Source organism: Apiospora hydei, assembly GCF_038363865.1.
Source record: "Apiospora hydei strain CBS 114990 chromosome Unknown utg000004l_segment0_segment0, whole genome shotgun sequence".
NCBI classification, from domain to species: Eukaryota; Fungi; Ascomycota; class Sordariomycetes; order Amphisphaeriales; family Apiosporaceae; genus Apiospora; species Apiospora hydei.
In genome coordinates this window covers 9370624-9390177 of record NW_027117363.1, presented here as the reverse complement: position 1 = coordinate 9390177, position 19554 = coordinate 9370624, and the positions used below count along the sequence as shown (strand labels likewise).

Below are 19554 nucleotides of genomic sequence, written 5' to 3'. Positions count from 1 at the left end.
TCAATTCTTGGGCCACAGTTAAAGAGTCTCTCAGTATTAACAACACCCTCACCCCATAGTCGGCGCCAGCGTAATAACCACCCACTCCGTCCCCGAATGCTCATCCTTCAGCGGCGTCCAGTGCGTCACGAACCGCTCGTCCCCGCGATACATCGCGCTCCGCCGCGTCTGCAGCCGGATCTCCACACTGATGGGATTGCCGTTCCGGACCGCGAGCCGGACGCGCGACCGGTAGTCGGTCTCCTTGCTCACCATGTTGGCCTTGAAGAACCGGAACACCTCCTGCCCCGTCACCAGGCCCGCCGTGTTGCCCGGGTGCAGCATCTCGCTCACGCCCTCCGAGTAGAAGTGGATCACGAACGTGTCCGCTTTGACGACGAGGTACTTGGAGTACGCGGTCCGGAACTCCTTGATCTGGGCGTCGAGGTCTTGGCCTTCCATCCGGCCGAGGACTTGGTCTTCCATGCCGGACTCGCCTAGGGTCCGCGCCTCGTCGACGCGGACGCCGAAGGCTTTCAGTAGGGCTTTCCGCGCCGACGGCATGGAGGTCTGTCGGTGGATCACCGGCGCTCTTCTAGGCGGCGGCGGAAGCTCTCCTCCTTGGGCGTCGGGGTCCCGGCCAGGACCTTCATGACGTCGGTGTTGGAGTGGATGGTAGTCGAACAATTGACCTGCCCGCCGATGAAGAACGCGAGCGTGCCCGTCTCGTCGAAGAGGGGCGCCATGTACAGCAGGTTCCAGAACGGGTCGCCGTTCTTCTTGTAGTTGAGGATCAGCTCGACCGTCTCTTTCCGGGCGTCGAGCGACATCTTCATGTTGCGCACGGTCTCGCGGTCGGTCTGCGGGCCCTGCAGAAAGCGGCAGTTGCGGGGCACGACTTCGCGGCGGCTGTAGCCCGTCACTTTGACGAAGCCGTCGGAGGCGAAGACGATGGGGTTGTCTGCTTTGCTGGGGGGTTGTTAGCTTGTGCCACAAGACTCTGAGTGAGAGTGAGTAGAGGGTAAGGAGATTTGACGTACTTGGGATCGCTCAAGCAGAAACAATCGCCCAGTCCCTGGTACTTGTGCCGATCATTCGCCAACGCATAGATCGCGCTGAGCGCAACCTTTTCCCTCACGAACCGCGGATAGATGTCCGTAAACACCGTCTGCTCGACCCGCTTCTGCAGATCCCCGAACAGCCCCTCCATCCCCGCAAACGTCCCCGACACCGTCGTCTTGATGTCGCGGTGCGCCTGCAGCAGCAGTTCGCGCGGCACGCCGCCCAGCTGGGACGCCGAGCTGTCCGAGATGAATGTCTTGTGGATGTGCGCCAGCTGGCCCGACAGGCCGTTGAGGGACTCCTGGTACTGGTTCACTTTGGCGAGGAACTCGACGCTCTCGCCGCAGAGGCGCTGCTCGCTGAACTTTTTGGAGCTCGTGCGCGGTGATGGGGTTGTAGAGCACCGTCTGGAAGGCTTCCTCACTGAAGAACTCGGGCATGCGGTGGCGCGAACCGTGGCTCACGACGCTCTGCTTGGAAGAGGGGCGTAGCTACCGCCGCGGTGGACGGAAAGCTCGTCGTCGCTGTAGGTTCGGCGCAGTCGGCCTTTCGTCATCGGTACGGGAAGGAGGCCTCGAGGATAGCTGGTGAGATCTTCGACGTCCCGGGAGCTTTCCGCCTCCCGCACGGAGCGAGCGTTGTGGTTCTTGTTGCTGTTGTTGCCGTTACTCCCCACACGCTTGTGGCTGTTCATGCTGCCGTAGTCCTTAAGCATCGGAGGGGGCCGGAGCTGCTCCTCCTCGTCCTCGTCCAGCTGGTAGTGGTCGAGGACCGGCTCGATGCGGGACGGCATGGTGGACATGCTGGTGGCGCTTCGTCGTTTCAGGGAGGATGGGCGCTTGGACGACGAGCGAGGGGGATTTTGTCGGGGGTGCCCGGGCCTGCTGGCTCCTTGTGTTGCTGTTGGCCCGGCTCCGTCTCGTCGTAGAAGTATCTCCTCGGCCGGCCGATGGGAGGCGGGGTGGCGGATCGCACTGTTGCGGGTGGCGATTGGGATCTTTGCGGTGACGCAGTAGCGGCAGCAGCAGCGCCAGAGTCGCGGCGCACGCTGGGTTCGCGACGGCTGCTGGCTTCGGCCGCGGCCAGTATCCTCCGAGCCGCCTCGATCTCGTCTTCGCGCGGCCTCTTTGGAAGCTGTCTTGGGGCGCTTTCATGATCTTCCTCTCGGCTGCGATGACCGTTGGCATCGTTCTTCCTCTCGTTGATACTATTGCGCCGAGACGTCCGTCGCGAGGTGGCCGTCTGTTGTTTCGGCGGACTCGGGAAGCCCAGATTGGCCTCGGTGAACTGCGGGACCTCCTTGAAGTTCGCGTCCTTGCCGACGTCGTAGTTGGTATTGTAGGCCGGGACGAACTGCCGGTGCTCGTCGGGCCGGACGCTGTCCATAGAGAACGACCGCCCCCGCCCGGACGGCCGGGCGCCGTATTCGGACATGTCGTCCATGGCCAGGAACGTCTGCGCGGCGCCGGGCTTGTTGGGCGGCGACCGGTTGTAGAACAAATCGTCGTCGATCGGCATCTGTTTGTATCGCGGTTGCTGCTGCGGGTGCATGGGTCGGCGCGGTCCGTGGATCTCGTCGATCGACCCGTCCATGGGGTCCAGGTCGAACGGCATGGCTCGGTTTCGTTTCTCTTTCTCTCGTGAGGGAGGCTTCGGCGTTCAGGTCAGGTATGACCTGTTGTCGCACGTGCGGCTTGAGTTGTTGAGTGACTGGATAAGTTTGTTTATCGAGGAAGACTGGCGACTTGCACATGCGGATCTACCAACTTGTTTACAATGCCCAGCGTTCGCGGCGAAATTAGATTCCGCGTTGGTTTTTACCACGATCTCCTTGCTACGGAGACGGACAGGACATCGGCGCACTAAAGAAACAAGACCACATCTACATCCTGTGACTGGTTGCCGCACACCAACATCCACTTGAATGTCCGGAGAGAGCAGACGATGTCACCTCTTACCAGATGAATCCCGTTTTAGAGTTCCGAATGGATGGGTCGGCACGATAACCGACTTGGATACCCCCATGGACCGTGGAGTCCTAGTCCAGGCGCTATGGGACGATTAGACGATTTGGTCGCCGTTTTCGTTCATGGTGTCGCCGGAACATACGGGGTGGGTCTTCCGGACCGACTGCCGACGGCTTGCCTGATGTACGAGTCATGTTCAGCCTATCTAATGTTCAGTCCGCAGAACTGACTGGAGTAGATCGGTCCATATCGGGCCAGAGGGGATGAAAAGGGAGATTGCCCGAGCCCATGCTATTATCCTCTTACCTAATATCTCCAGGCCATGTCTCCTGCCAAGAATGCCGAGGCATAACTACCGACGCCAAGGGAGATGAAATCTCGAATCCTGGGCAACGGGTTTGGCAGGCATTACCCAGGCATTATTGGCCAAGCAGGTCAATAGACCCAGGCATGATCCTTGCCGTAGTTGTCGGATGCTGAACTATTAAAGATGCAATCCCTGCTAGAGCGTGTTACCCTGTCGTCTCTGCGGCAAACCAAATGTCCACCAACTGACCCGTTGCATAAGCTAAGAAGAACGTTTTTCTCATCTTGCAGTTTGAAGCCCAGCCAAGTTGCTCGTGTCCAACCTTGTCGTGTCAACGGCGAAGCGTTTCTATTTCTCGTCAACGCATTCGTTGGCCATCCTCGTGATAAGCACCAATAAGCCCAGCAACAAACATCACACACACACACTAGCATACAAGGTCCGTTGGCCCAATGGTAAGGCGTCTGACTACGATTCCATGTGATCAGGAGATTCTGGGTTCGAGCCCCAGGCGGACCTTCAACTTTACTTTTTGCCGATTGTGCACGACCTCGGGGGCTTGGGATTCACGGCCTGCACCTGTGCAGCGCATTTGATATTTGGCTTCACGAGATTTTTATTTGTTTAGTGGAGTTAACGACGGTCACAGCTTGCTCGTTATTGTGGAGATCTCCGCCGGTAACTTTGAGTTGTGGCCGTGACGCCGGGCGAGTAAGGGGTTGACAGTGTTTCTGCAACTGCAGCCACTGTTTGACAACCGGAATATACTTCAACGGATGGATACTAGCACGGGTAAAGATCATACGAACATAGCTTCACTGTTTTTTTTTTCGAAAAGCTAATGTCATGCGATCTTCAGTCATTCGCCATGAGAAGGGTGAACGATGAGATGGCAGCTGGAAAATGTCATATAACTGCCTGGAATCACTCGCCTTCTAACATAAGATACCCCGCCATACCGTCCATTCCACAATCTCTGCGCAATGAAAGACTCCAACGTATTCAGACGTGACTAAACGACCCTTTCCAACTTGCTTCTTCAGTCAGCCAAACGCCTTGCAATGGCTAATCAGCCAAGGTGCTGCTGCAACTGCTGGAGTCCGTGTCGTAGCCGCTGCGGCGCTTCTTCGAGCGACCCTTCGACAGCCAGCGCGGCAACAAGCGCCTCCACCTCTCCGGGCGCGGACACTCTCATCATCCGAGTCCGAGCCGGAATAGGAATCGGAGTCGGAGTCGTCCCCGCGGCCGCAGGCCATGAGCCGTAGAAACCCGCCCTTCTTGGGCGCCTTCTTCTTCGGCCTCTTCTTCTCGACGCGGATGATCCGCGGCGGCGGGGGCGGCGCCGAGGGCCGGCCCATGGGCAGCATGCCGGGGTGGCTGTGGATGCTGGGCGGGTTGTAGCCGGGCGGCGGCGGGTACTGCACGGGCGACGCGGGCTTGCCCTCGAGCACGAGACTGAACTCGAAGGCGGCGGCGTAGAACTCGCGCATGGTCTGAATCGGTCGCATCGGCTGGTACCGGTGCTTGCCCGCCAGGCGGCAGAAATCCTGCGCGGCACGGTCAAACTGGTCACTGCCGGCGCCGTCGCCACAGGCTTTCTTGCCGTCGTCGTCGTCGTCACCAACACTGACGTCGCCGCCACCGCCACCCTCCTTCTCCGCCTTGACCCCGACCTCGGCGGCCGAGTAGCTCACGATGCCGAGGCTGCGCAGCGTCTGCTCCAGCGCGACGGCGACGGCGCGCTCGTCCATGGCCTCGGCGGACGGCCACCACTGGTCGGCCACGACGACGAGGGCGTAGATGCGGGGGCCGGGGAGGGCGTCCGCCAGAGGCGGTTGGTGCGGTAGCGCAGCGACTCCCAGTCCGGGGCCGCGGTCGGCGGCGGCTGCGGCTGCGACAGCAGCTTCTCGAGCGCGCAGACGCGGGCGTGCACGTTGGCGAGCGTCGCGGGCCGGGTCTCCGGGGCCGGGGTCACGTACTTGAGGCCCTCCATGAAGGCGACCTGCTGGACGAAGACTTGCTTCTGGGCCATGGTGGTTGGTGAAGGATGATGGGTGGCGAGACAGCTATTGTGGAGGTTGTTATATCTTAGCCCCAGGGGAACCCCAGGAACAAGGCTTCTCGGAGAGGACGATGTACACGGTCTCTGAGTGGGAACTCACGGATAGATATATAAGAAGGGAGAAGAGGGAAAAGGGGTGCAGATCCCAGAGCCGCCGATCGCACGATAACGATGTAGCAACGAGCGGGGTAATAGCGTATGTGTTATGCTGTCAGCAAAGTCGGGCGCGGACGACCTCGCTTCGGGCTCTGCGATACGTCCACGGCAACCGATGTTGTCTTACTGCATCTGCACGTCAAGCCTCCAGCCTGCAGCTAGCCAGTGCTGCCATGTAGGACACGGCCAGTCAAAACGCGGTTGACTCACGCCCTGCCGTGGACTTTCGCAAAGGACCATCTCGTGATCTGGCTCTGGTGTGGTTCATCTCGCATGTCCTCTGTGCTATATGCTACTGCTCGTCCTGCCTGCTTTGCCTGGAATTAATGATTTGTTGGGGGCGGACATAATCAAGGCAGGCTGAGAACACAAACCAATCTTGGTCGGACTTGGCATGCAGGCAAGCGCCCCGGAGCCTGATCATTGGCCATGGTGAGTTGATTGTTTTTTCGAAGGCCGTTGGACCGGTGTGAACACCCTCCAACTTGAGGCCAATGAGCCCCTGATATGGAGATCGGCTAGTTACCGCACGGCGCACATGTGAAGGAATGATCACCTATCAGTCGAAATGAGGCTGAGTGAGCCAACTGCGGCAGACTCGGCTAATTGTTTTATGCTATGCGTCAAAAAGCCAGGACTACCATCTCTGGAGGTTTATGGTAGCACTGCGACTCAAAGCTAATACAAATGCCAAAAGAGAAGAAAAGGCAAAAAGATAGTTTCCTTGCATCAGCCGTGAATCGAACACGGGGCCCATCGATGGCAACGATGGATTTTACCACTAAACCACTGATGCTGGCAAGTGCGGTTGGTAAGGATGTTCGTTGAACGGATTAACTGTATCTATATTAGCCTGAATTAAACTCAATAAGCCAAGTTATACTTCCCAGTTCTTTGGTGGGCGGTCGACGGGGGCATCCAGAAGCCGCTGTTGCTGCACGATAAGGACAGTTTGACCCGGCGTGGTCAAGGGCTTCAGAAAGATTGCTAATTTAGCAACCATCAGCAATCTTGCGTTTGCGACATTCTCCACTCGCTTGCTATATGGCGGGCAGTGTGGTTTGAAGAAGTATTACCCAGATCTTATACTCGCTTCCCGATCTGACCTAGTTCGAAATCGTTTGAGTGGCCCTTGGCTTTCATGAGAACTGGATGCCACCTAATGCAGAACTCAGTCTACATGTCAGTGGCCGCTTCTACGGCCGGCGCTGGGTGCTCAACGCTCATTGTCGGACCAGGAGTTGCCCACCCTCCACTTTTCGACGTTATTCTTAGAATACAAAACGAGGGGATCAGGAAGATATTTCGCTCGGTGTCTTCCAACTAAGCCCGCGCAGCCCTGGAGTGTTCAGATATCCTCGCTCTTGCTTGGAGGCCAGAAAGCTGGGTCATGGCGGAGGGTCGGCCCGCCCCGTACCCACAGTCCAGGATCGCAACTTGACGGCCGCCAGGATCTGGCGTTGCATTTCGTAGTTTATAGTGCCCAAAGATCATGTGCGGTCTGAGCGGCAGTCATCAGTCTGGCCTGTTTTGCTCCATCGTTAGTCTCCTGTGCCCGGGGATTAAGGCCGTAACGTAAATGTGTAGGCCATTCTTTGCCCTCATTGATGGCATTGCGTATCTCATCTCTGTCTCGTTCTAAAGGCGGGTTTCCTTTGGACAGTCTCGACTCAAGTGTCACCCACTCCACACTTGTAGCCGAAAGTGCGTAGTTTTCAACACCCTCAGTGTGTTTACACAGGCTGACTGTGGGAAGTACGGGGCTTCTGCCATTTTCGTGTACTGGCCGCCGCCGCGGCCGGGAGCATACGGAAACCGTGAATATTAAAGAAAGTAAATTATTCACTCAAAACGCAGCAAGTAGTGCGTGACGGTCACTACATAGCAAGCAGCACGTGATTGGGGGGGAAGCATATACTAATCCAGGGATCGGTAAAACCTATCAGCTAATTATTGTCCATTCCGAGAATAGATGACATTACCGTCCGGCATTCTAGCGAACGAAACCTGGAGACGTCCCATCCAGGCCAAATGGCCTATACCGCGGAAACGATCTTTCGCAGCTCGCTCTTCCAGCATCTTTCTGGCGAGGATGCCCAGAGCTCCGGCCGGTCTCCCAAGGAACTTGTTCCTTCGGGTGAGTACTCCAAGAGGACATCCCTGGTCTTGGAATCTCTCGATGACAAGACGACCACTTGCGACTTTGGGGCTTCCAAAGCCTTTTTGGGGGTCATGATCGTACCAATATTAGTTAGCCCTGCATATCTTGTGACGTCTGAGGATCTCTTCACTCCCTCGCTCTCGATTTATTACCTTGGCAATCATGTCGCGCACTTCTTCTTTCGACGTGATCTTTCCCGCCGAATGGCCGCCGCCGCCGCCGCCCTTCTTTGAACCAGCACGTGCTCGTCGGTCACGGCTTGCAGGCCGGGCCGCTTGCTGTTCCACTTGACCCGGCAGAGGATGCGGAGAGCGATGTGAGGCTCCAGCCGGCCCGATGCGTAGCTTACGCCCTTGTACAGCTGGATCGCGGAGAGGGGGGAGATGGAGCCGGACCGCGTGTGGATCGTCATTGTTTACTCCGCAACGGGGTGAGAACGAGGAGAAGGACAGTAGTTCAATCTTCTATTTCCATCCGGGACGGGGAGGGCAGGGCTTCGTCAAAGATTGGACGGGAGAGGAAGTTACTTTATGGAATAGATAGATACGACTGGATAGGGGGATCAGTTTGGTACAATGTTGCTATCAGTTGCCTCGGTTGTCTCTCGTTGGGAAAGCCGGAGGGACGGGACGCAAATGGCACGTCCTTGGGGGTTAGCTTTATATCCTGGGGTTGCGCGGGGTATCCCCCGTTCCCCGACCACCTGGTTGCATCGGCGCTAATGCAGGTGTCGAAAACGTATGAGGGGGAGGTGCGCGCACGTCCAGGGCAGTCTGCCAAGGACAGCCAAGGCATCCTCTGTTTGTGTGTTTTGGGCCATTCAGTGGTAGTCCGAAAGCCAACAGCAAGCCAAGGGCTGAACGTAGGGATGGAAATACTAGGCAGTTGGAACTGCTGCCTACTTGGTGTGAGACACACAGAAACAAACGGAAGCCTGTGGCAACAATGACAACAGCCATGTATCAAATGAGTCACACTGCTGGCAGTAGATAGGGGAATTTGTGTAAAACGAGCGGCTTAGTAGCCCGTCTTTTCTCGGGCTGGTAAGAAGGCAGACTGTTCTCGGGCTTGAGCCCGTTCTTGGGGGCTTGATACTGCTCGGGCTTGGGCTGATGGTACTGCTGCTGCTGCTGCTGGTGGTAGTGTTGTGCGTTGTTCGACATAGTTGGGCAGTTCGGACTGCTAACGGTCAACCGAGAAAGAACATTCGTGGCCGTGGATTCCTACCTCCACGTAGACGACTGCAAGTCTAAAGCAGATGGACGCCTCCCGCTTGATCAGCATCGCCATGTAGACTTTGATCTCTCGGACGGGCTTCAACTCCGCCACTCAGTATGAAAATCCCTTACAACTCATCATCTCCTTCGACCACCGGTAACTCATCCGCATCCATGACACCGTGCCTCTAATTAGGACACCGCTGTTGCGAGAGACGAGCCGGCAGTCGCTGCCTTCCTTGTGCACGTCCGCTCACAAACAGCTCTCAGAGCCGCACACTCCGCCGCCGCCGCCGCTGCGAGAAGCTTGACCACACAACTAGCTGCTGGTTACCTGAATGACCCGGAAGCCGTCAGGACGGGGTTTTGGGGCATCGCAGGTGTGAACAAGCGTGGATGGGTCATCGAGCGTTCACAGTCGCAGCCAAAGCCTTGACCCAGATGATGGTTTCGAATGAAGCGGCGGTCTCAGTCGGCCTTTGGCGGGCAGGAATGGAGCTAGCTACTTGCTGCTATCGCCTGCTATTCCAGCCCTGTCTGTGAACATCATGATTACTGGGTGGACGGTAAGACCCGCTCGCATCCAGATACACGGCGTGACTGTGCCGCCCAAGTTGCCAGCCGTGACTGCCATGTACCGATACTTGGCCAATATTATTCGCGATGATTTTGTTTTACACGAGTTCGGTTAGTGTTAACTGGTTAGGGTTAGAGGGTTTGGGCTGGTTATACTCATATTATATTGGTATGTTTTTGATAATTTTGGTGTAAAAGAGGTTGAGATGGATCGTGAAATGCATCGCGAAGTGGACCGGTACAAAGCCTTCAGTGGTATAGTTAAACCCCTTGGGCGGCACAGACACTCCGCAAATACACGATTTATTCAGATTAGTAGACTACGCCGCATGCTAATAATAGCTACATCCATCAAACGGATCACGATCGGCCCTCGGAAGAGGTACCCATCACGGACCCGCCTTGCTAATCTCTCAAGCTAAGAGGACATGGACAATTTACATACAGCATCACAACAGAGCAGTAGGAAGACGGCAAATGTTCGACTCAGGTGATATATAATAAGCCGCTATGTACAGATGATTCGTTACGGAGTAATTACATTAGAAAGTTGAACCATGGACATAGTTCCAACATCCACCACCATCGCCCTCGCGTGCCGTCAGATCAGGGTGGTCAAGACATTTAGGCAATGCCGAAGGACTCCTTGGGGATGATGGCGAAGGACAGGGGAGGCTGCTCGGCGCCACGGTTGAAGGTGGTGTTCTGGATACCGGTGTAGTTCCAGTAGGTGTTGCTGGAGAAGAAGCAGTTAGCACATGTATTCTATCCATCTCTCTCATGCGCGGTTCATGGGAGAGATCAGGGAGTGGAGGAGGGGGACAAAACATACTCTTGGTTCAGGTCGGCGAACTGGAAGCTGACCTGGAGGGGCACGACGGTGCGGGTGCCGAGGAGCTGCTCGGGCTTGTTGAGGCGCGAGACCAGGCTGCCCTTGACGTCCTTGGAGTCGAGCTTGCAGTCGGTGTAGTCGTTGTAGACCTTGCCGTCGACGGACTGGCCGGTGCAGCTGGCCGAGAAGGCCGGGCGGGCCGGGTAGTCGCTGGTGGCGGCGCCGGCGATCTTGAACTGGTAGGTGCAGCCGTCGTTGTTGCAGCCGGCGTCCCACTCGGTGACGTCCCACTGGTAGTCGGCGGCGCGGGCGGCCAGGGGGAGGCGGTGGCAGCGGTGGCCGCGAGGGTGGCGAAGACGGTGGAGGCACGCATTTTGATGGTTTGGAGTTTGGAGGTGATTAAAGAATTATTATTTTTCTGAGTCGGGTTTTGGTAAGAGGAACGAATGGATGGTAATACTGGTGATATTGCCGATGGTGAGAAGAAGCAAAAAGCAGAAGGTAGAGCCGGCGGACGTTGGATTTAAATACTGAATTGACAACTCGAGATCAGACGAGGCCCGAAATTATTTGGGCGACAACAACAAGAGTTCGGACGGCTCAGCCTCTCGCAACGTCATCCGAGCTCCCGGGGCGTGACGATCGTTTCCACTTTGGTGGGAGAAAGCCGTTCAGCCGTTGGTCTAGCTCTTTCGATGCCGTAGTATTGGCACGAACGGCTAGCTATTGGGGGGCAATCGGGGGCACTGGGGGGAAGAATACGAGGTCGCATTGCTGGGCAAATGAGCTCTGGGCGGTCCCATATTGGGCTTTCGATGGGCTTTCTATGGAGCGACAACTCCACCGCAATTGGATCGTGCGCCTCATGCATTGCATCGCCAAGAGCCGCCAATCTGGACTGAAGGGCGGAACAACCCGCGGCCCGGCAATTGGCAGTGGATGCATAAACAAGGCGCGGGTGCGCCGAGGTAACTGGCTTTGTTCCTTGTTGTTGGCCATGGGAAAAGAACAAGGCAAAGGCTGCTCAACTGCGCGGCCTTGGTTGGATGGAGCTGCGGTCATTGTTAGCATGAAGCCAGACATTGCATTACTTTACCTCCAAGTCAAGGCCCGACTGCTTGACAACACACAGCAGAGCCAAGCGGAGGCGGTCAAAGATGCAAAGGCCGTGCCTGCGACCCAGTACCCGTATCCAAAAATAAGTCCCTGCAGGTTGATTGACCCGATCAATTTGACCGCTGATCTCCTATTTCCTCAACTCCCGACTTCTCCGTATCCCAAGCTATTTCGAGCAACTTTTCATGTGGCCCCCTGGTGAAGTGTACTACTGATCAACTGGAGCCATTGGTCCAAGATGACTCTCAGATCGCGCAGCAGCTCTTGCTTCCTGGCCTCGTCGTTGCCGTCTTTGCCAGCCACCGTCTCGCCCACGATCTCCTGCAGCATGAGCGCACAAGCGCAAAACTTGAACGCGACGTCGCGCGCCGCCGCCAGCCGGGTCAAGATGCTGGTGCGGTAGTCCCAGTCGTCGCGCACGGCTCCCGCGGTGGCCGGCCGGATGTAGTCCTCCAGCTCGGCCATCCCGACCGCGAGGGCGTCGAACGCGTCCGTGATGACCCGGAAGTACGCGCCCACCGCCTGCATGAGCTCCGGCGTGTGGCGCAGCTCTACCACGAGTCGGCGGCGGGTCCGGTCGGTCGTCTCGTAGGCCTGCGTGAGGTTCTCCTTCAGGTGCCCAAAGTTCGTGAGAGCGTTGGTGGCCACCGACTTGAACCACTGCGCCGGACGCCTCTCTTCTAAGTTACCTTCTGGCCCAACCACGCCCAAGGGTACGGATCTAGAGGATGCTGGCGTTGGTGATGCCACTGATGATTCCGTTGGCGCGTGGGATGATGTTGATGGCAGTGATCCTATGGACGGCGGTGATCCTACTGATGGCAGTGAGCCCGCTGATCCTGTTGATGCCGGTGGTGATATATCCGGAGGTGTGGAAATACCCTCGTGTTGTTCCGCCTCTTGCTGGAATTGCGCATCCTGCTGTTGGTGACCTGCGCCCAACACGCCGTTCTGCTTGAGCTCCTCCAAGTATCTGACGCGAGTGTCCCAGGATCCGAGGACTCGCCATGCCTGCACGGCTCTTTCGGTCTCCCAGACTCGTTCCTCTTCCCTGATATATCGTCTGATGTGTTGGAGTCTCCGGTAATAGGCCTGTCGGATTTCTATGAAGTCGGCGTCGTAATTGACGTTGAGGATTTGGAACAGATCGGCCATCTTGGGTATGCCGATACAAGGGTCGTGTATGTCAAATGTCGTGTTGATTGTCCGCAATTGGGGGGTGGTTATCGCGTCGCGCAATCGTCGAATCGAGGCCCCGGAGGGTCTTTTGGACTGAGGAAGCAGTCAGCCTATTATACCCTCTCGCCAACTTCTTTGTGCGGAAACAAAGAACATGCCAACTTACAATATCATTGTGACTGAAAGTCCGCCTGTCAAAGAGACTGGGAAGCAAACAAAGATTGAGTATCTTGCTCTTGGTCACATTGGTCCTCAATGCTCCATGTTCTTTTTGGGGCATTGTGCAGAATGTGAAAGTCCAAAGTTGGTCGGCAGTTCTTGGATTGGGGGATCCTTGGCCCTGGACAGCTACATCCTACCTACATCCCAACGACTCGAAAATGGTACTCAGCTCCACTAAGTAAGTAGGCAGGTACCTACAGTTGAAGGCTGCCTCGGATGCTGCTCACGGGCTTGATCTACTACCTACATATGTATCGACCTGCGAGCTACTTCCCCTTGCCTGCCAACACCCAAGCCGAGCTCCCAACGACGGACTACCAACTCCGACCGTCGATGTCATAAATCAAATCCTAGAGCGAGGTTCGGTACCTTTTTTCTACCTCGTACACAAATGGCCACTGGTGGGTTCCAGTTTCTTGCGACTTCCTGGCGCTCTCCCATCAACCACCAACCAATGCCCCCCTGGATCCACCCATCCTCGCGTGGCTTCCTCCCACAACACCAAACACCACGCCAGATACCACACCAGACGCCGTCACTTGCACACAGTGAGTGCCCCGGCAGTACCCAAGTACCAGCACTAGGCAAGCATTGAACCATAAAACTGCAAATAACGCGACTTTTCCTCAACAAACCATGATAACATGTTACCGGTAATCAGTTATCATGGCCGAGTGGTTATGGCGCTGGGTTGTGGTCTCAGTGCGAAAGCATCGTGGATTCGATTCCCACTGGTAACACGTAGATCCCCACAGGTCTTCGTGTCCAGCCGCCCCGATGCTAGTAGCATTGTCTCAGATCCGACAGTCCCTTCGGGGGTCGCGGTGTTCGAATCCCGCTGATAACAGTAATTCTTTTTGCTAACGCCTTTCTTTATATAGTTTCCTCTCTTTTGCCTACCAGTAAGTAAGTCTATGAAGCAAACATGCTGTCGAAGAAACCGCCCATATCTTCATCTGCAGTCTCGGCCAGGGCTTCTCTCTTTTCCTGCTTCTCTTGTTGCCTTGCCTCTGTTTCGGCAATCGTTTCTTTTCGCCTATTGTACTTGTACTCCTCCACCGAGCTTGCCGGTCGTACTGACTGGTCGTATACCGAATGCACTAGCCAAACCCTTCCGTCGATAGATTTCTCGTGGACACCCTGTACGAACGCATTGAGACCCTCCAACGACCCGAAACTCAAGTATCCGCCTCTGGGAGGCTCTCTTGTGTTGCGCCTCCTAAGGAGAAGGCCGGACGCTACTGGGCTGAAGTGCTCGAAGTAGCCGAAGAGGCATTCCGGGGTGGAAAACGGAAAGTTACATCGCGTACCACCATCCTCCAGCACCACCGCCGCCGTATATGGATAGAGCTCCGGGGGGCATGGGCCGAGTCTCCGGCCAGAACTTGCGGAACCTTAGAAACCCATTCTTGGACCAGTTGTAGCGCTTATTTGTACCCTCGAATTCTGCCGTAGCCAGAGGACCTTGTGGAGACGCAGGCGGAAGACCGAGCATCTTGACAAGAAGCAAGGCAATCCTCGTTGCGTCATTGCCCGCGCAAAGCATCCCATCCGCGCGCCGCTTCGTTATGCAGCCAAGCCCGCACGCAATGAGCGTGTTCCTCAGAGAAGGCTGTTTCGACACCGAATATAAGTCCTGCGCCACCGGCTGCAGGTCAATGATGATGGGAAACTCCTCGAGCAATCTCGGGTAGGTGAACAAGAGGACTCGAAGCTCGAAAACGAGTCCGAAGCCGACCAGACACGGAGGCCCTGAATCTGTCCTAAACCCGCGCAGGACCTTGAGAACTTCTTCTTCTGCCTCCTCGGGCTCGACCTGCTGCGGCGGCTCGTACCAGTACTCCTCTCGATGCGCATCATCGCGCTTGCGGCCCTTGATGCGAATGCTGTGGCTTTGGAAGGCGGCTCTCGCCACCGAGATGACGTGGATGCGTCGCTCGAGTGTCTGCCCATCAATCTCCTCGGGTGGCAGGCGCGTGGACGGCGGCACGTACGTGAGGCCCATCTCGGTCACCTCAGTCGTGGACTCGGTCCAGCCGTCGAAGTCGATAGCCACGAAACCCGTCGTGTTCTCGGCGGCGAAACGGCGGAGGTCCTGGACTGTGCATGGTGACTTCTCAAGGCATCGATTGCAAAAGTCGCGCCAGGCTTGGGTTTGCCGCGCCTTGGTTTTTTCTTTCTCGATTCTCTCTATCTCAGACATGCTTCCCATGGTATGTAAGTAAATGGAGAGGTCAATTTGGTGATTGAGCTTCGGGGAGACAGTATGGTGGTTCTCGGGGTGTGTGGGCCAAAAGATGGTCGCGAGCACTTCCCGAAGCACGTTAGGTTGATGTTTTTCGACGGCAAAGCTCAGGGTATTGGGAAATCGGGGATCGTCTTTCCCAGATTTGTAGTAGGAGGCCCAGAAAATCAGCCCCACTGACAATCGCAAGATGTGTGCTATCTCCGGTGCTGTTAATGTAGAAAGTTTGAGACCCTGAGGGTTTCAACCATCTCCGAAGAACAATGAGTGATTGGGTTCCACAGCTCCCTGGTATGAGACAAGTAGATCGATCTGCTCTACTCTTCAATAATCCAACGGTTTCCCCCAGTACACCAAAGTTCTATCGCACCCATGCAAATGAAGGAAGTCGCTGAGCCAAGTAGTCTCGCTTGGAGCTGGTTGGGTGGTACTGCTGTTCCCACTTATTCGGTCAACTCACCTCTCACTTTGCCAAGTCACACACCACACATGAGGATTTTCATATGAAGAGAGCCAATAACTTGGATTCCGATGTATCAATCATTAGTCGAATACCATGGCCCGAACTTAATCGTCCTCAATCGATAAGCGACAACTTATTTCCTGTGGCCAGCCAAGAAGCATCCCGCCGCTCTCCTTATAGAAGTGTGCGTACTGCTTGCTGGGGCATGGCTCGGCTCACATCCCGTATTCTCTTCTTCTGGAAGGATTTACTCCTCTTACTTCCCCTCCACTCTTGTCGACCCTGATCGTAGACTGGCTGTCGCGCATCGCTTTCAACTGGACGTGGTAGCTAAAATCGGCCGAAGTCAGGTCGTCAAACGTCCGCACATAATGACTGTTGTTATCACTCAAAACATCGTGCCCCGAAAGCGAGGCCCGAGGGGCAGAAGCAGCATGGGAACGCTGAAGGTTGCGGATGAACTTACGCATGCCGGATAAGGTCGCATTGGGGATCTTCTGAGGGAGCTGCTGCTGCGATTGATCGGCCTCCTCAGGCGCCAAGTTGGAGTAGCTCTCGTCATCATCGACACCACTATGTGGTGGCGTGCGCCGGTTGCGGACCCAGGAGCTTAGCGACTTGCCCAGGTCGGTGAGACGTCCCACGAACTGTGCGAGTACTACGGGCAGAGAAAGGGCTATGAGGCCGATATTGATCTCGGCCATGCTACTCGTTAGATTGTAATGTCAGTCTTGTGCGAGCTGCCCACTGCCGGACCTCCTCGGGGGCAGATTGGAGAGGGACGACGCACCATGTGGCGTACACGGGAACTATATTCCACGAGAAATCTGCCGGGTCGAAGAAGCTCTTGTTTTGACGAAATATCAAATTCGTCAGGCCGGCAGCAACAGCTCTGGATGAAAGAAGGAGAGAAGAGGGAGCTTGTCAGCTGTATCTGTCCTCAAGGGAAACACCAACTAGGTAATAACTTACAGTAAGCCCGTGAGGAAGATGAAGCTGATGCCAAACTTTCGCTTTGTCGAGAGCCGCAGTTGGGGGACTTGGTGCAACGGGATGATCAAGATGTAGATGTCGGTCAGGACACTGAAGTAGGATCTGGCAGTGGTCATATTTGTCCCGATAGTGCCGCATCGCGTTGCCATCCCTAGATCCAGCCATCCATCATGCTCGTTTGGTAATGGGGAGCAGGCCACCGGCATAATGACGATGTAGGCGACGCCAAAGGTGGCGACCAAGGAGATCCCGACCCAGACCATCACATTCACGTGCGCTACCGGCCGGAACAAGCGTCGGTAGAGAAGCAGGAAAGAGACTTTGATCAGCATATGGCAGATTTGAATAAGCAAGGAGTCGGCAAGGGAGCCCTGAGATGAAAGAGTCAGATCGAGCCTTCTGGGCTCATATGTTGGTCCTTGATGGAGATGCCGTCACATACCTTCATGTAATTCATGTAACGCCGGAGGGAGACATCCCACAGATGGATCCCCAGTAAGCCCCTCCCGGCATATCGCAAACTGCAATGAAGTGGTCAGTAATGGTCGAAGCATTGCTTCTCCGCACAAGGAGCGTTCTTTCAGAACTTACGTCCGAGCACGAGGCCAGAGTACGCAAGTGTGCATATCTCCACAAGCAATGCAAGTCAGCAGATATCACTATAATGTATAGCAAAAACCACAATATTAGGAAGGAAGTTTGCTGACAGTTGCCGCGATACAAAACCCTAGATTGACAGACTCAGTCAGTAGAGGCCTCCGGCGGAAAGAGCACACAGGGAACCGGGAACCTACAATCATCTATGCCAAATGAATGAGTGATTCGAAGTCGGGTGTAGATTCTCCACGAGGTACACACGATGAGGAGGGCGGAGAGAACGGAAATTACAATAACAAGTTGGTATGAAATTGACTCTGGATTAACCAAGTTGGACTCGCGGCCCGGCGGCGGAGGCCTTACTGGAGTTGTGTCCAGATATCCGGAGTCCATGGTGAAGCCCAGCACTGAAGTCTATCCGGTCGCGTGGAATCTCGTGGAAGGGCTGTTGCAACGATGAACTGGGAAATATGAATGCGAGAACTGATTGAGGATCCGTAAGGAGTCGCGACATATAAACCGTTATCTACCCGATGTTCGGATAGCGGCTGGTTACACAACGTCTGGAGGTTTGCCATTTAATCTATACAGAATTGCCATCATAGCCAAACATTCCATCCCTTGCCTCTCATTTCCCCTCTTTCCAACATTGAGCACAGCTCGTGTTGGGCAGCTTCTAACCTATGAGTGAAGCCTATCAGTGCGGTTCTTTTGGATTGTGCTCACTCTGGCTGGTAGAAAGCGAAAGGTATAGCGCGCATTCCTCGAATACGTAATTCGATTAATATCGAACTAAAACATGGAGAAGTTGAGAGCTTCAATCAATATATACTCACTCATCTAGTCCTCATTGTAGAAGAAAAGTCGATTGGTAGACCAAGTGGCAACCAGGCCCAATCCTTCAAGTTGGAGCAAGCGGCGGCCACGCTGCATCGCAGCAAACAAATTGCGAGCTAGATTGGTCTGGATAACGTCCCCCTTGCATCGTCGGAATGGCCCAAAAAGCTCTTGTGGCAAAAACATGGTTGATACCATTCTCGTATGCTATACCGAATCAGCTAGTCTCACAGGTGAGCCCTCGAATGCTTGAGAGGCTTCCCGTACTATCCACGACTGTACTAGGAACGATTCCTAAAATCTATGCCAGCTCTCAGACCGAGAGAGAGACAGAGAAGTAGAAACATACGTCCGTGAAGCTCAATATTGCACCTTCATTCGAAATTCAGCCCAGGGTCTGTGGAGTTCGGTCCAGGGAGACGCACCCCTTCCGCGGTGGGCGGGCTTTGCCGTTACGGCGTCGCCAAGCCCCATCTGGTCGCGATGAGTAACGGGTTCCAGCGAATCATGGAAGTGGTTCATGGCGAGATCTGGCGCTAGGGTTGAGTTTGGATGGCGAGAGTATGGACCCGGCCCGTGACGCCCCGTAGTTCATCCGCATTCTGCTCGTGCAGGATCCCACAAGCTACCTACTTATATAGTTGGCTGCAGCCCAGACAAGACCAAGGTAAGCGAAACTTGAAGAAAGGGGGAGCGACTTGGAGGGGCAGTACATGGTTACTGGAGAAAACATATCAACTACACAGAAGCATTAGCCAAAGGCAAAGTCTAATCAATAATGTACTTCTAATCCTGGCGAGATTGTCCATTCAACCTGCTTGCAAGGGGATTTGCTTCTCTACAATATACGTGTGCACCGTTAGAGAAGATAGTTCAGGAGGGTGGTACACGCCTGGTTATTTATATCCATCAGGCACACTTCTTCCAGCCCAATGTAGTACAAGCATGCGAAACCGTCCCTTGCCATTCCATGCCAAACAAGATACACATGGAAAGCTTTTTCTGGTGCTCATGTCGACAGTACTACTTCTCATACATGGTCATCGAGTCAACTCGAAGATTGGTAGGCCTCTCATTTGGCCGCCGCGGCACACTCCGACGTTCCACTGTGATTGCATCATCGGAACTCCCTTGCCATTACCTGGCAAGGTCGGACAGCCGTCATCGGCTCCCTGAGCGCGCCGGATCAGGCGCTCAGTGTACCCGGGACACAACGTCGAAACTCGTCCAATCTCGTGACACATGGCCACCGCACGCGGCCAGCCAGGGGGAGTATTCGGGCCCGATTAATCAAACAACTCATCACTGACCGTTTGGGCTGTTGGTTGCGGCAGCCTACCCACCTGTTCGCCCCGTGCGCTTGCGTGGTGCAGAAACTGGATCGCGACGCGATGCGAGGCGGGGTGCGAGCGCCAGCCGGGTGCACTGCACGCCTGAGACACATGGAGTTGGTCAAACGCCAATGAGGACAACTTCGCCAATCTGCAACGAAAGGAAAGACATGCGCGGGGGCAGAAGAAAACCTCAACGCTCATTTTGGGTGATTCAATCTTTGCTTCAAATGGCTGCATATGAGATTCCGA

At 55.3% G+C, this 19554-nt stretch overlaps 8 protein-coding genes across 8 annotated transcripts; all 8 read right to left on the bottom strand.

Moving 5' to 3' along the window:
- Window positions 1–48: 48 nt before the first annotated feature.
- PG997_005399 (uncharacterized protein) lies at window positions 49–1834 on the bottom strand (the record flags this gene model as incomplete). Its single annotated transcript, XM_066809714.1, has 3 exons — window positions 49–979; window positions 1020–1448; window positions 1506–1834. The coding sequence occupies 3 exons, from the start codon at window positions 1832–1834 to the stop codon at window positions 49–51; spliced, it is 1689 nt and encodes a 562-aa protein (XP_066673332.1).
- Window positions 1835–1863: 29 nt separating this feature from the next.
- Window positions 1864–2655, bottom strand: PG997_005398 (uncharacterized protein; the record flags this gene model as incomplete). The annotated part of the gene is made up of 1 exon (XM_066809713.1): window positions 1864–2655. One exon carries the CDS (start codon window positions 2653–2655, stop codon window positions 1864–1866), a length of 792 nt encoding a protein of 263 aa, XP_066673331.1.
- Window positions 2656–4358: 1703 nt separating this feature from the next.
- On the bottom strand, window positions 4359–5347 carry PG997_005397 (uncharacterized protein; the record flags this gene model as incomplete). Its single annotated transcript, XM_066809712.1, has 2 exons — window positions 4359–5019; window positions 5106–5347. 2 exons carry the CDS (start codon window positions 5345–5347, stop codon window positions 4359–4361), a joined length of 903 nt encoding a protein of 300 aa, XP_066673330.1.
- Window positions 5348–7854: 2507 nt separating this feature from the next.
- On the bottom strand, window positions 7855–8106 carry PG997_005396 (uncharacterized protein; the record flags this gene model as incomplete). The annotated part of the gene is made up of 1 exon (XM_066809711.1): window positions 7855–8106. The coding sequence occupies one exon, from the start codon at window positions 8104–8106 to the stop codon at window positions 7855–7857; it is 252 nt and encodes an 83-aa protein (XP_066673329.1).
- Window positions 8107–10111: 2005 nt separating this feature from the next.
- PG997_005395 (uncharacterized protein) lies at window positions 10112–10692 on the bottom strand (the record flags this gene model as incomplete). Its single annotated transcript, XM_066809710.1, has 3 exons — window positions 10112–10223; window positions 10320–10609; window positions 10678–10692. 3 exons carry the CDS (start codon window positions 10690–10692, stop codon window positions 10112–10114), a joined length of 417 nt encoding a protein of 138 aa, XP_066673328.1.
- A 926-nt stretch (window positions 10693–11618) lies between these two features.
- PG997_005394 (uncharacterized protein) lies at window positions 11619–12590 on the bottom strand (the record flags this gene model as incomplete). Its single annotated transcript, XM_066809709.1, has 1 exon — window positions 11619–12590. One exon carries the CDS (start codon window positions 12588–12590, stop codon window positions 11619–11621), a length of 972 nt encoding a protein of 323 aa, XP_066673327.1.
- A 1543-nt stretch (window positions 12591–14133) lies between these two features.
- On the bottom strand, window positions 14134–15039 carry PG997_005393 (uncharacterized protein; the record flags this gene model as incomplete). The annotated part of the gene is made up of 1 exon (XM_066809708.1): window positions 14134–15039. The coding sequence occupies one exon, from the start codon at window positions 15037–15039 to the stop codon at window positions 14134–14136; it is 906 nt and encodes a 301-aa protein (XP_066673326.1).
- A 720-nt stretch (window positions 15040–15759) lies between these two features.
- On the bottom strand, window positions 15760–16869 carry PG997_005392 (uncharacterized protein; the record flags this gene model as incomplete). Its single annotated transcript, XM_066809707.1, has 3 exons — window positions 15760–16249; window positions 16335–16436; window positions 16517–16869. The coding sequence occupies 3 exons, from the start codon at window positions 16867–16869 to the stop codon at window positions 15760–15762; spliced, it is 945 nt and encodes a 314-aa protein (XP_066673325.1).
- Window positions 16870–19554: the final 2685 nt, after the last annotated feature.